This window comes from Physeter macrocephalus, unplaced genomic scaffold (assembly GCF_002837175.3).
Source record: "Physeter macrocephalus isolate SW-GA unplaced genomic scaffold, ASM283717v5 random_696, whole genome shotgun sequence".
In the NCBI taxonomy this organism is placed as follows: Eukaryota; Metazoa; Chordata; class Mammalia; order Artiodactyla; family Physeteridae; genus Physeter; species Physeter macrocephalus.
In genome coordinates this window covers 15,619-28,321 of record NW_021145858.1, presented here as the reverse complement: position 1 = coordinate 28,321, position 12,703 = coordinate 15,619, and the positions used below count along the sequence as shown (strand labels likewise).

Below are 12,703 nucleotides of genomic sequence, written 5' to 3'. Positions count from 1 at the left end.
AGTCAGAGAAAGACAAATATCGTATATTAACGCATATATGTGGAATCTAGAAAAATGGTACAGATGAACTGGTTTGCAAGGCAGAAATAAAGACACAGAGGTAGAGAACAAGTGTAGGGACAGCAGGGGGGTGGAAATGGCAGGGGGCATGATGGTGGTGTGGTGGTGGTGGTGGTGGTGGTGGTGATGGTGGTGGTGGTGGTGGTGGTGGTGGTGGTGGTGGAGCTGCCGATGGAGACGGTGGTGGTGCTGTTGTGTGTATCCTGTCTGGAGCTTCCCACCCTTGGACATCAGAAGGCATAACTTCCCCGCATTCTGCCAACAGGACCCCGAGAGGACTAGACGATAGCCCTCTACTAACTGTTCTGAAACCCCAATTGCACTGTGTTCTGTTGAATATTGTGATTGTCTTCTCCAGGCCAGGAGAACTAAACCACCTCTTAGAAATGGGCCACTTGGTATCCCAGTGGCAATTCTGTGACCAAGAGGAAGGTTATTGACCCGGGAAAGGAAGGTGGAGGTGGCTCCAGTGTCTCCAGGATTAAGGGGGAACTGGCCCTGGATTCTGAGTTAACAGGCATGTGCTGAGATCCATGTTGGAGGTGGAGCTGGCCCTCACCAGGGAACAGCGTTCAGATTTAGGCTGTGGGCCTCTCAAAATAGACACTTCCAATAGAATTGTAATTTACTCCGTTGTGCTTCTGCCACCCCCAGGCCTTCAAGGTAGACTTGCTGATGTGACAACCTGGGAGAGCCGTGCTTTGAGAAACCACAGGGGGACCCAAAGGCTGGGCTGGGGAGAAGTGGGACAGCAGTGACCTGGGACCTTGGGGCAACTGCTCTGGAGTGAGACGATGGCCAGGGTGACAGGGGCCCCGAGGGGCGGTTTTGTGAGCTACTCAAGCATTCCTCAGAGCTTCCCAGAGAGCATCTGGGCACTCCCCACGGGCCTCAGGAGGGAGGCTCAGACCCAGGATCCGAGCATTAAAGGGACCTGCTTCTCCTAATGTTTGTGGAGCCTGGGCCATCTCGGTTCACTTCTACCGCAAGGAGCCTGAGTCACTTAAAACAAGCGTCATTTAATTTTGCAGTGGCAAAAAAAATAAATAACAATGAAATTCAAATGGAAAGGAAGGAGGGGGAAAAAAAGGAGGGAGAGGCTCTGCAGACAAGGGCAGAAAGAGGAAGGGTGTGGAGCAGGGTCCCTGCCTTCCCCTGGGTTGAAACGCACCCCTTGCCCCGGTCTGCAGAGGGACCTCCACACACCCAGAAATGCTGGTAGAAAGCGTGGAAAGCCAGAACTGGTCTCTTTGCTCCGAGACCTGGGGAAGTTGAGGTGAGGCTCAGTGGGCCAGAGGCCAGATGCTGAGGGCTTGGGCCTGGTCACCGCCCGAGGTCTGGTCGGGGAAACACAGGGGCTAGAGGCCTGCCTTGAAGCTGCCTCGCCAGCCCTCGAGCCAAAAAGGCAGGAAGTGAGTGGCCTGGGGTGAGCAGTGTGCAGATGTGGGCGCTGCCTCTGCGTCGCTTCGTGGGGCCGGGAGGGAGAGGCCATGCCCTGAACCTCGGCCCAGCCAGGGGACAGCTCCATGGTGCTACAGAAACAAACAAGACAGCCAGGCAAGCACACACTGAAGGCAGCTTTGCAAAGTTCAAAAAATTCAGCAGGCCACTAAACTTCAGTTTGGCCAAAATTTCGCCGTGACCTCACCCCTTTTCATGAGCAGCTGTCCTGATACTAATCCTGCTTCCTTCTCTGATCCCTTCTCCTCATGAGCCTGGGGAGGGCACATCAGGAGCTCAAAGCAAGAACGCTCTCACAGAATCCTGTGCTTCTCCGTAACACCCCTCGCAACTGCGATGGGATAAAGTGATTGTCCAGTGTCTGCACCGCCAGACGGAAGCCTGAGTGTCTGCCCTGCTCACGGCTGGGCCCCCAGCAGGGTACCTGGCACAAGCCAGCACCCAGCGCATATTTGTCGGGTGCCCTCGATCGGCATGGCTGTAAATGTGGGAAAGGGAGAAACTGTTAGGTCTATGAAATTTTGTCCCTTCTGATAAAGCCCAGAGGAAATATGTATAATTAACTTGGAATTCCATCAGATAGGCATGGATTGGTCGTTTAAAAGGACAGAATAACTAGATGTTAAATTTTTGGAGACTGTGTCTCCTGCTCCTCTATCCCTCCCATGTCCTACGAGGAAGGGCACGTCCAAGGTACCAACTGGGTCCTTTGTTCGAATCACACTATGAGGACCAGAAGGAACTTTACAGCCAAGGTGCCTGCTGCTTGCCTCAAACGTTCTACACAACCCGGCCAAGTGGTTTCTCCAGCCTCTGGATATTACATAAGAAAGCACTGCTTCGGGCTTCCCTGGTGGCGCAGTGGTTGCGCGTCCGCCTGCCGATGCAGGGGACGCCGGTTCGTGCCCCGGTCCGGGAAGATCCCACGTGCCGCGGAGCCGCTGGGCCCGTGAGCCACGGCCGCCGAGCCTGCGCGTCCGGAGCCTGTGCTCCGCAACGGGAGAGGCCGCAGCAGGGAGAGGCCCGCGTACCGCAAAAAAAAAAAAAAAAAAAAGAAAGCACCGCTCCGCCATGCATTCTGTTTCGGGTGTCAGGACCTGGTGTTGTAAATCCTTCGCTCAGCAAGTAATTGAGCCCCAACCGAGTGCCAGGCTGTGGGCCGAGCTCTGGGAAGATGGCCGCGAGCAGGGCTGACCTTGTCCAGACCTCACAGCACTTCCAGACCCTCCGTCCTAGCTCTGCTGGCCCAGCGGCAGACGGCGAGTTAGCTCTGGTTGATGACACACACGACGGGCTTCTCGTGAAGCCACTGCCTGACAGATGGAGTCACTGCTGAGCCCGAGGGTCAGCAGCCACAGGCCGGACACACCTGCCCGCTTGAGGACGCGCCAGCAGGACTGCCGGTGATGAAACGGAGGAGGAGGGGGAGGAGGGGGAGGGGACCCGGGTACAGGGGAGGCGCCTGGACTTGGGCCTGCGGGCCTGGGTTCCAGTCCCAGAGGGGCTCACTTCCTTCAGGGTCAGCTAGGAAAGCAGACAGAAGCCTCTGGACGGTGAATGGACGTAGACGCGCCGCAACACGAAAGCGTGCGTACAGATGCTGGCGCACGCGTGCCCCTCGGGGCGAGCTTCCTTCCAGCCGCCACTTTCTCCGGAACCAACTCCTCTCTCCACAAACCCCTCCCGACTGGCGGTCGCAGAAACCATGCTGCCTTGCCGGAAGTGTTGTGCTTCTCACCTGCCTTGTCTGCCAAAAGCATTGGAGGGTCCCGGGCGGCTGAACAGTTAGATCTGAAGAGGAAGCGGATTGGTACCACAAGCTCTGCCGGGCCCCCAGCAGTAGAAGCTTCCTAGAAAGGCCTCAGGCGGGGTGGGAATTTTTATTTGCCCTGGAATGGAGAGCCTGGGAGAAGAGACCGGGGGTCTCAGCACTAAGCCCAAGGTCATTTTCATGACACTGTTTATCCCGCCCTGTCCCCTATGGATATCGGATCAGGACCAAGGCACAGAATATGGGGTGGCAGCGGGCTCCACCTAAAGCTGGGGTGTTCCCGCATCCCCTGCCGGCCCTGCCTGCCCTCACCCCCACCCCTACTGCCCCAGAGGATCCCTCTGGGCTGCACACGGCCCAGCACCGCCCCGCTGGTTTAGGGCACTGCAGTGTGATTTTCAAGTGCCCAGGTAGCTGGCTGAGGCGCTGGGTCCCTGGGAAGAGATGCGGGTGGGGGAGGGGGTAGTGAAGGAGGGAGAGGGAGGGGTTTCCTGATTATCTGACGAACACAAACCCAGGCCTGAGCTTCAGTCCGGGCTCTGACGACATCAGCTCACAGTAAACCCCAGGCCCCTGTTTACTGCCCTGCTCCGGCTCGCATCCTGTCTTATCTGTGGCCCCGATAACCTGCCGCCCCTGCCTGTCACTCCAGAAGGGAGGGGCTGACAAGAAGCTTCTAGGAACGAACGACTCAGCTAAAGCTGAAAAGAGCCCCTCGGTCCTGACGGGCACCCTGGCCAGCCCACATCTCACAGAGCACTTTTACGATCTTTTTCATCACCTCTGCTGACACGAGGGGCGAGGCTACGGGGCTGGGACTCTGCTGCGGGTCTCCGTCTCCAGGGACACGGAGCCAGTCCCTGGTTGGGGTCCCTGGGCTACGTGTGACTTCTCCTCCACCTCCCGGGACCCCCACCAAATCCCAGGGGTCAAAATCCCTACCTCGGGGTACCCAGCTTTTATCCATGTCCTAAGAAAAGATTAAGGGGACTGTGGGGCAGTCGCGCCTCCTGCAGTAAGGTCCTCAGGCCCACGAAAGGAAGAGGAGGATTTGCTGTCAATCAAGTCCATGGCTCCCCCAGGCCCCTGGGTTTAGGCCTTCCCCCCGCCCCGCCGCCTCCCTTGCCAGGTGAAGGGCTCCCAGGCCACCGCCAAGCACCCGGCCCGCACCCACCAGCACTGAAGCCTTGTATACACAGTCACCCCCGCCCAGGGACCTGCGAACCCAGCTTGGCCTTGAAGGGACTCCCTCCTTTCCAAGGAATTAGACTGTTTTCTCTCTCAAAAGCGGCCTCAGGAGACAATGCGTCCGGACCGCAGTCACAGACACAAGCCATCTTCATCACAGCATAGAGTGCGTATGTCCTTGGCTCCTGCTCGTGTGGTTGTAACAGGCTGAGAATTAAACTAACCTAAACAATACTATCTATAAAACAACCATTTTAACTCAGAGAGTATACGCGTGTAACAACTATCAAACACCTAGAGATTTTAAAAAACAGAAACAACAAAACACCCAAAAAACTATGTAACTACTCTGCCTTCAAAGGAATTGAAAGAAATCACCCCAAATCCCTGCAAACACTAATACAATGAGGATCTATAATCCACAGCTTCCCAAACATACTCTGGCTATAAACCCCCATTAAAGGATAGAAGAGGGCTTCCCTGGTGGCGCAGCGGTTGAGGGTCCTCCTGCCGATGCAGGGGACGCGGGTTCGCGCCCCGGTCCGGGAAGATCCCGCATGCCGCGGAGCGGCTGGGCCCGTGAGCCATGGCCGCCGAGCCTGCGCGTCCGGAGCCTGTGCTCCGCAACGGGAGAGGCCACGACGGTGAGAGGCCCGCGTACCGCAAAAAAAAAAAAATAAAATAAAATAAAAAAGGATAGAAGAGAGGAGAATTCTCGTTGGGAATTTATCACCAGCCTCCATGTCTATAAATGTTCCGTGGACCCAAATACAGTCATTCAGATTCACTGGAAATCACCTATCCTTTTTGCAAAAATTCATTCTGGCCAAGAGCTGGGAACCCAGGAATGGGTCTGGAGCTCCTAATTCGTGCAGCTCCTACATAGCTCGCAGCAGCCAGCGTGGAGCCCAAACGTTTCGGCAAGACTCCTGGATGCAGCGAACGCGCTCGTAGGGCAAATTCAGCCTCTTCGAGCAACTAGCACATTGCATCCTCTATGTCTCCGTGAGGGAAACAGGGTGAGTATTAACTGCTTCACAAATGTAAGCGGAGAAACTCAGGTGAGGGCAAAGAAGAGAGATGCTACCGATGAGGCCAAGCTCAGCAGACAAGCCCCAAGCCTGAGACCGTGTGGTCTGCCGGTCATAACTCGATCCTCTTTGTGTCTAAAGACAAAGTCTTCTGCGTCCAGACTGAGTACAGCATCGTTCGCTTTGAGGCCAAGTGGGAACAGCTCAGAGCATGGGTGGACCAATGCCAGCTGCGTCTGACAAAGCATAGCTGGGGTCCAGCCGGGAACCTCTCCCCCAGCCAACTAAGCTCCACAAGCCTTAAAGAACTACAGGGGAGAAAAATCCTCCATTTCTCAGCAGGGGACGCCCGGGTCGCCACTGCCACTTTGTAAACCCTCCAAGGAACAAACATCCCAATGCCAGGTCCAGGTGCCGAGCGGGGAAGCAAGGTGGGATCGCCCAGAACCCCACCGGGCGGGTAAGGAGCTCATCTTCCCTTGGCTCCAAGCCCATCCTTTTGCACTCTGCTTTGAGATGCAGGGTTGGGGATCCTGCAAATCACATCTCTGCTCCCCTCCTGGTGAGGCTCTGCCCATCAAAAGAGCCAGAGGGAGTTTGGAGGCTGGAGGAAGAAGGAACTCGCTCCTGATTTGCTTCCTGTTTACCTCTGTTGGCTTCCTGTCCCTTTCTGTTTCCCCCAGCAATTCTCGTTCACTCGGACGGTGTCAACTCCTCCCAGAAACAAATATTTGAGTCCCATTTTGGTTTTCCCAACACTCTCAGAACCAACTTCGGGGTGTCCGTCAGCCAAACAGCTCCCCCTCCTCAGAGGCAAGGCTGCCACCCCCAAAGGGGTCTCCTGCGAGCTCAGGACACCAGCGTCTGGGAACTGAGATGCAGCCCACCTGCCCCTTCTCCGAGTGTCTAACTCTTAATGAGCTCACATCTTCTCTTTGTCCTCCCCAGCCCGCTTCCCGCGGGCGCCCCCTCCATCCACATCTCTGTGCCCTCTTCCTGCCTTTGCAGCTACCCGGCTAGACATTCTTTCTATCAAAGGATCTCTGGTGTGATAGCTGTCTCCCGCCTGGACCAGGACTGATTCACCCCCAGCTGGGTCCTAAGCCTCTATAGCAGGATCTAGAGCCTGGGGCTTCCCACCCACACGTGGCTGCACTGCCAGACGGGGTGCCCTCACCCTCTCCAAGGCCCACATTCCATCTGGCTGATGTCAGCCGACCTCTGCCCCAGCAGAGGTAAGTCCCAACGCAAAGGCTGTCACGAAATATGTGGCAAATGGCCCTTAACTGCCGTACAAGCTTGCGGGGCGGCTGCAGGGACTCCGTGTTAAACGTCGGGGTGTTTCTCCTCGCCGGCCAGCAGTGAGCGGTACGGAAGCATGCTCACCCTCGGCTTCCGGGAGAAGATGATCTTGTTGTAGTCGGTTGTGGGACTTGCCCTAGCATCCGCGTGGAAGTGGGCGCGCTCTGGAACCACGGGGGGACCCGTGGCCGACATGGAGAAAGGGCCCCACCCCGAGAGCGTGGTCTCTGACCTCACGTCCTTGAACGTCATGCTGCCCGAGGACTTGGGGGACTTTCTCCTTCTCAGCTGGATGACGCCAGGAGGCTTGCTCTGCCTGCACGTGGGCCGGCTCTCCTCGGCCGTTTGCAAGCGTTCCACGTCTCTGGCTTTGCTTTTCTCAATCAGTCTTTTCACCAGCGGGGATGTGTACGTGACATAGGCGGGCCACAGGTCATGTTTCTCAAGCGGATTCACAGGAAGCCCGATGTTCTCTGTCAGTTCTACCGGCAAAGAGAAATACGGGCAATTTAAAGGCCCTCGCGGCCAACGAGTCCATTCTTTAAGGGTCGGAGGGTATTGGAACCACATGTTGGATTTCTCCCCAGCCTGCATGATAGCCCTCCCACCCCCTGTATTCGGTGGGAATGAAGTCAAATGCAAAGTTGGGAGACAGGGACTTTCCTGGCGGTCCAGTGGTTGAGACTCCGTGCTTCTCGGAGAATGGATTACGTTACAGGCTCACCCGCCAACAACGGAGAGTCCCAGGGAGCGCGTCCCCTGCCTCCCGCCAACGCCCAAGGACTACGAGCTCGGCTGGCTTCTAACACGGTCGCGGGTGAGGTGGCGAGCTGTGGCCAGGAGGCCCCACTTTGAGAACCATCGGTCCGGGGCCACGCCACTCCCCCTCCGTGAGCGCTAAGCCCCGGGAGAGCCTGGGGAAACACGGCCGCGGGGTCCCGCCCCGAGGATGCAGACTCCGCAGAGCTGCTCTGGGGACTGGAGAGCTTGCATTTCTAAGTCACTCCCAGGCGCCGCTGCTGGTCTGAGCGGCGACGGTGAGAGGCCCTGGTTGAGGCTGAATAAGCGCGAAATCTTTCCTTTGGCTGCAACATCCACGAGGACCGGCTTGTGCAGGGGGGAAACACGGCCCTCAGGTGAGCGACTGCCAGACTTTCCGCCCCTTTTCCCGCCTCACCGAGGAACCACTGTGGAAGGCAAGGGAGCGAGCTCTTGACAGGGGTCACCTTCAACGCCACTGCATTTATAAGTCAATCACTCCCGATGTCAGTGTTTTATGATAATACACCTCACGAAGCGTAGCGTCCTAAAGATTCATTCAGACTCTTAAAAAAAAAAAAAAAAAAAAGCGAGCTTTTGTCAAACCTAGTCAGGTCCAGGCCTCACGCACTCCTTACTGCTAAGTCTTAGTGGCAATCTTTCATGACAATACGTTTTTAGGAGAATTCACAATATCATTTTTCTGACGCTAGGTTAGAAATAAGGCTCAAATAGTCCCCTACGCTAGAGAGAGTTTCATGTAATAATAATAATGAGAAAATGGAAGTTGAAGCATCTTATGTCTCCTTCTAAGACTTAGAATCTCAGAATGTCAGGCCATCCATTCCAAGTCCCCAGAAACACAGAGTATGCCATCCAAGGGGCCGCCGTCCTTGCTTTGCCCACCTCCAACCAAAGGGAATTCCTGGCTTATCCTCCACATTTGTAGGGCTATTGGAAACGTGAGTACCAGGAGTCCCCTGGCGGCCTAGTGGTTAGGATTCGGCGCTTTCACTGCCGTGGCCCGGGTTCAATCCCTGGTCAGAGAACTGAGATCCCACAAGTCATGCGGTGCAGCAAAAACGAAACAAAACAAAAACAAACAAACAAACAAAACATTGAATTATACAATAAAAATAAGTGTATTTTTTTTTTTTTTTTTTTTTTGGTGAGTACTTTTCCCCATACATACAATAGGATTAATCAATCATGTCAGACGGTAGAAAAATGCGTGGGATCCTCCCAGACCGGGGCACGAACCCGGTTCCCCTGCATCGGCAGGTGGACGCGCAACCACTGCGCCACCAGGGAAGCCCTGTTTTTTTTTTAAAGGAAAGAAATGTGAGTACTTTTCCCCATACATACAATAGGATTAATCAATCATGTCAGACGGTAGAAAAATGCTCTGAGCCGGTGATATTTGGGGGATGTGGGATCATTCATCCTTGCTTCTAAGCCTCTAGTTTATGAGCCCTGAAGCTTCAAAGAAGCCCAGTTACTGGTGAATCGTTTGTTTCAACAGCATCCCCCTCAGAGCCCCTTGCCCCATCCTGCTGCCCCCATAACAGCCTCCATGGCTGATAGGACAATTCCACAGACTGGTAGGTGTTCTCACGCCTGCCGATGCAGAGACTAGGATACTGTGAAATCAAGGGTGGGAATGTCCGAGACAGCCTCAAAACTCACGGGGAGGACTTGTTTAAAAGTCAAAGGAAAGGGACTTCCCTGGTGGCGCAGTGGTTAAGAACCTGCCTGCCAATGCAGGGGACACGGGTTCGAGCCCTGGTCCCGGAAGATCCCACATGCTGCGGAGCCGCTAAGCCCGTGCGCCACAACTACTGAGCCTGCGCTCTAGAGCCCGCGAGCCACAACCGCTGAGCCCACGTGCCGCAACTACTGAAGCCCGTGCGCCTAGATCCTGTGCTCCACAACAAGAGAAGCCACCACAGTGAGAAGCCCGCGCGCCGCAACGCAGAGTAGCCCCCGCTCGCCGCAACTAGAGAAAGCCCGCGCGCAGTGACAAAGACCCAATGCAGCCAAAAGTAAATACATAAAATAAATAACTTTATAAAAAAATAGAAAATCAAAGGAGAGAAACAGTCGACGTTAAGCCTGAAGACAAGCTGTGGGCTCTGATAATTTCCTCCAACTCTGGCACGCAGGGTCCATTCTGTGTCCCTAGAAATGAAACACAGACCAGCGGTCCCCAGACAGAGGCAGCATTGCCAGGGCAGGAGGCATGACACTGAAGGGGTTTTCTTGTTTCTCCTTCAGGCACGAAGGCCCGTGTTCAATCCTCTGGGTTTTCAAGCCCAGTTCCTCCCACCCACCCCCGGGTCTCATATCCCAACATCCCCAGAATCTAGTCTGACTGGCCGGGTTTGGCCCAAGTAAGGAATGACACTTGTCTGGAACCTGATCTGTGACCTGGATCATGTCTCTTCACTCCACACGACCTTTGTTATCTCACTTACGAGATGAGGACGAGCTCCTGTCCTGCTTCTCTCACAGAGGCGTGGTCGTTATAATAAAATGTTATAATAAAAGTAAAGTGCTTCTACGTCAGTGCCCCCAGTTTCCCTGCATGTTGGGATTACTGGAGAGCTTTAAAAAAATTCCAATACCTGGCTCCGCCCTGCCCCCACCCCACCACATTGTGATCTAATTGGAATAGGATACAACACAGGCAGCGGAATTAAAAGCTGGATTCTAACGTGCAGCAAGGTTTGGGAACCGCTATCGTAGAATCTAAACCCGAAAAAAACACTGAAGATTTATAGGGTTTTAACTACTTCAGAGATAGGAAACAGGTCCAGGAGGTCACTTCAGTCCTTTTTAAGTTCTAAGACACAGATTTAAGAATTTACACATTCAATTCCGACGTATATTCAAGGATTCTTTGTTATGTATGTTCAGGAGTGCATATCAGTGGCCTTAAACGTTTTAAAGGACCCTGGAGCATTCCCACCACCAGCTGCCAATACGGGAATCACTAAGACCAAGGAACCAGTGTCTTAAAGTGCTGAGCTAAGAACACTGGGGCTGAGGATGGTGCTTTGGTGCAGAATTAATTCACGCTCTATCTGTGGCCACAAGCTGCATCCTTATCTCGGAAAAACATCCTGCAAAAGGATTTTGTGGGTTCCGGGCAGGACTGATTGGATGAGTGGGCACAAGTCCACCCCACTCAGACTGTTTGCCCCACAAATGCTGTGAGAGTGGTGCTGTTTGCGCACCCCTGATGGGCAAGACAGTATCTTACTCCAGTGTCTCCTGAGCTGTGCCCCCAGAGAACGCAGGAATCTCTCAAGATGTTAAGAGGTGTTACTTAAAGGAGGGAAAAAGTCCATGGCAAAGACCACCCTCTAAGGGCTGCATATACTGTTTAATCCAGGGGGCCCCATCCACATAGTCTGTGTGGTTTTGCAGTAGAAATACAGCAAGCCTGTCCGCAGTCCAGTTGGCTTGAAAGATGACGTGTTAAATTCCTTTAGTGCAGGAATCTCAGAGCCTGTGATAGGCTAACTTGTTCCGTAACTCTCCAAAGGGAGACTGGCATGCTGCACCCCCTAACCTCATATGACCAGGGAATCGTTCATTCATTCACTCGCTGGGAAGGGCATCTCAGGGAAGTAGCAACCAGGGAAACGGCTGGGAGAACTCTGAGACGATGTCCTCGCCAGCCCTTGTTTTGGAACCCTGAGCGTCAGAGAATGTTCTGCCGTAAGTGGACAGAGGGGGAACTTGCTCGGGGTAGAGCTGGGTCTTCAATGACTCACCTCCTCCAGAATCAGCCTCAGAAGGCTGGCCTCACGAAGGTGCCCATGCCCAGAAGAGCCGAGCCAATGCGAGGGCCCAGCACTCCCTGGAAACCAGACCCACTTCCCTCTGTCCTCTCTGCTCTGCTCGAACCTGCAGGCATCTCGTCTTGCTTGTGTCTCCTCTCACTTTTCTCCCTGAACCATCCGGGGAGCTTGTCTGGCCCCCGAGGGAGAGCCACATTTTCCCCAACGGGAAGCTGATGCAGAGTTTCTTTTCACCTCTGCGTGTCACGCTCCTCAACCTCCTGTTTCCTCCCCTGCCCGCCCTTTCCTTATCTGCCCTCTGGCTACTACTCATTTATTTGGGAGAAGAGGAAGCTTCCACTTAGGCCAGAAGTGCCTTGGGAGGCTTACCTCTAAGAGCTGGCCATGAATCAACTTGGTGCCAGGTGGGGTGTCTGTGCTGATCGTCACCCCGAGCGGCGCCCCCATCTTACAGGCCGAGGGTACGCTTTGAGCCCCTCCCCGCACTTCAGACCTGGGGAAGCTCAGTGCCCCCCACAGACCTCCCGTGAGCGCCTCCCCCATCACGACTCTCTCCACCTCTTCACCCTGCCCCGTCCCCCGGAGACCATGGAACGGATGGGCTCCAGGGGGCCTCCACGAGATCATGATTTGATGCTAGGGAGCCCTGAGAATTCCAGAGCTGTTAACGCAGAGGGGAGTGGGATGGGGGGGGCAAGTTGGTGTCCCCTCACTCCTCACTATGGGACAACGTGCTGGCCACCTTCTCTTCCGCAAACACACACACTCCAGGGAGAGGAGGAACAAGCCCATTACTGAGCTCTGTTCAAAAGCCAAGTTGCACATGACGGGAAGCTTTGGTAGCTGATACAGACCGCGCCTCTTTCTCGATCTCCAAGCACACCATGGGGTGGGGTGGGAGACGGAAGTCTCATGAGATGGGACGGTCTTCTAACACAGACCTGGCATCACCGATTCACCGCGGTGGCGGGAGGGAGGGGACACGCCGCTTCCTGAGAACCCTTCTGTACCCTCCATATTCTCTAGTGATTATGCACGGACTTTGAGGGACACAAAAGTGGAAACAGAGTTCAAGTACCCACGGCCACGCAACGTCAGTTCACTCACGCACGCGGGCATTCCGCAAGTCTACGCCGAGCTCCCAACACTGCACTTCTAAGAGGTGCGGGTCCCGCGCTCACCCAGAACCCGTGGTGGGTGCTCCATGCTCACCTCTTGCCTTGGGGGGGGGGTCTGCCCATCTCAGTGTCAAGGGTCCACAAGGCACGTTCGTTTCCCATGCTGACAACAGATCAAACAAGACTAATCCACGCCATCTGAGCCAT

At 54.8% G+C, this 12,703-nt stretch overlaps 1 protein-coding gene across 1 annotated transcript; it reads right to left on the bottom strand.

Moving 5' to 3' along the window:
• Nucleotides 1–6,837: 6,837 nt before the first annotated feature.
• Nucleotides 6,838–11,825, bottom strand: CDRT4 (CMT1A duplicated region transcript 4). The gene is made up of 3 exons (XM_007124702.1): nt 11,748–11,825; nt 11,348–11,381; nt 6,838–7,295 (listed from the first exon to the last, which is right to left on the bottom strand). Exons 1-3 carry the CDS (start codon nt 11,823–11,825, stop codon nt 6,838–6,840), a joined length of 570 nt encoding a protein of 189 aa, XP_007124764.1.
• Nucleotides 11,826–12,703: the final 878 nt, after the last annotated feature.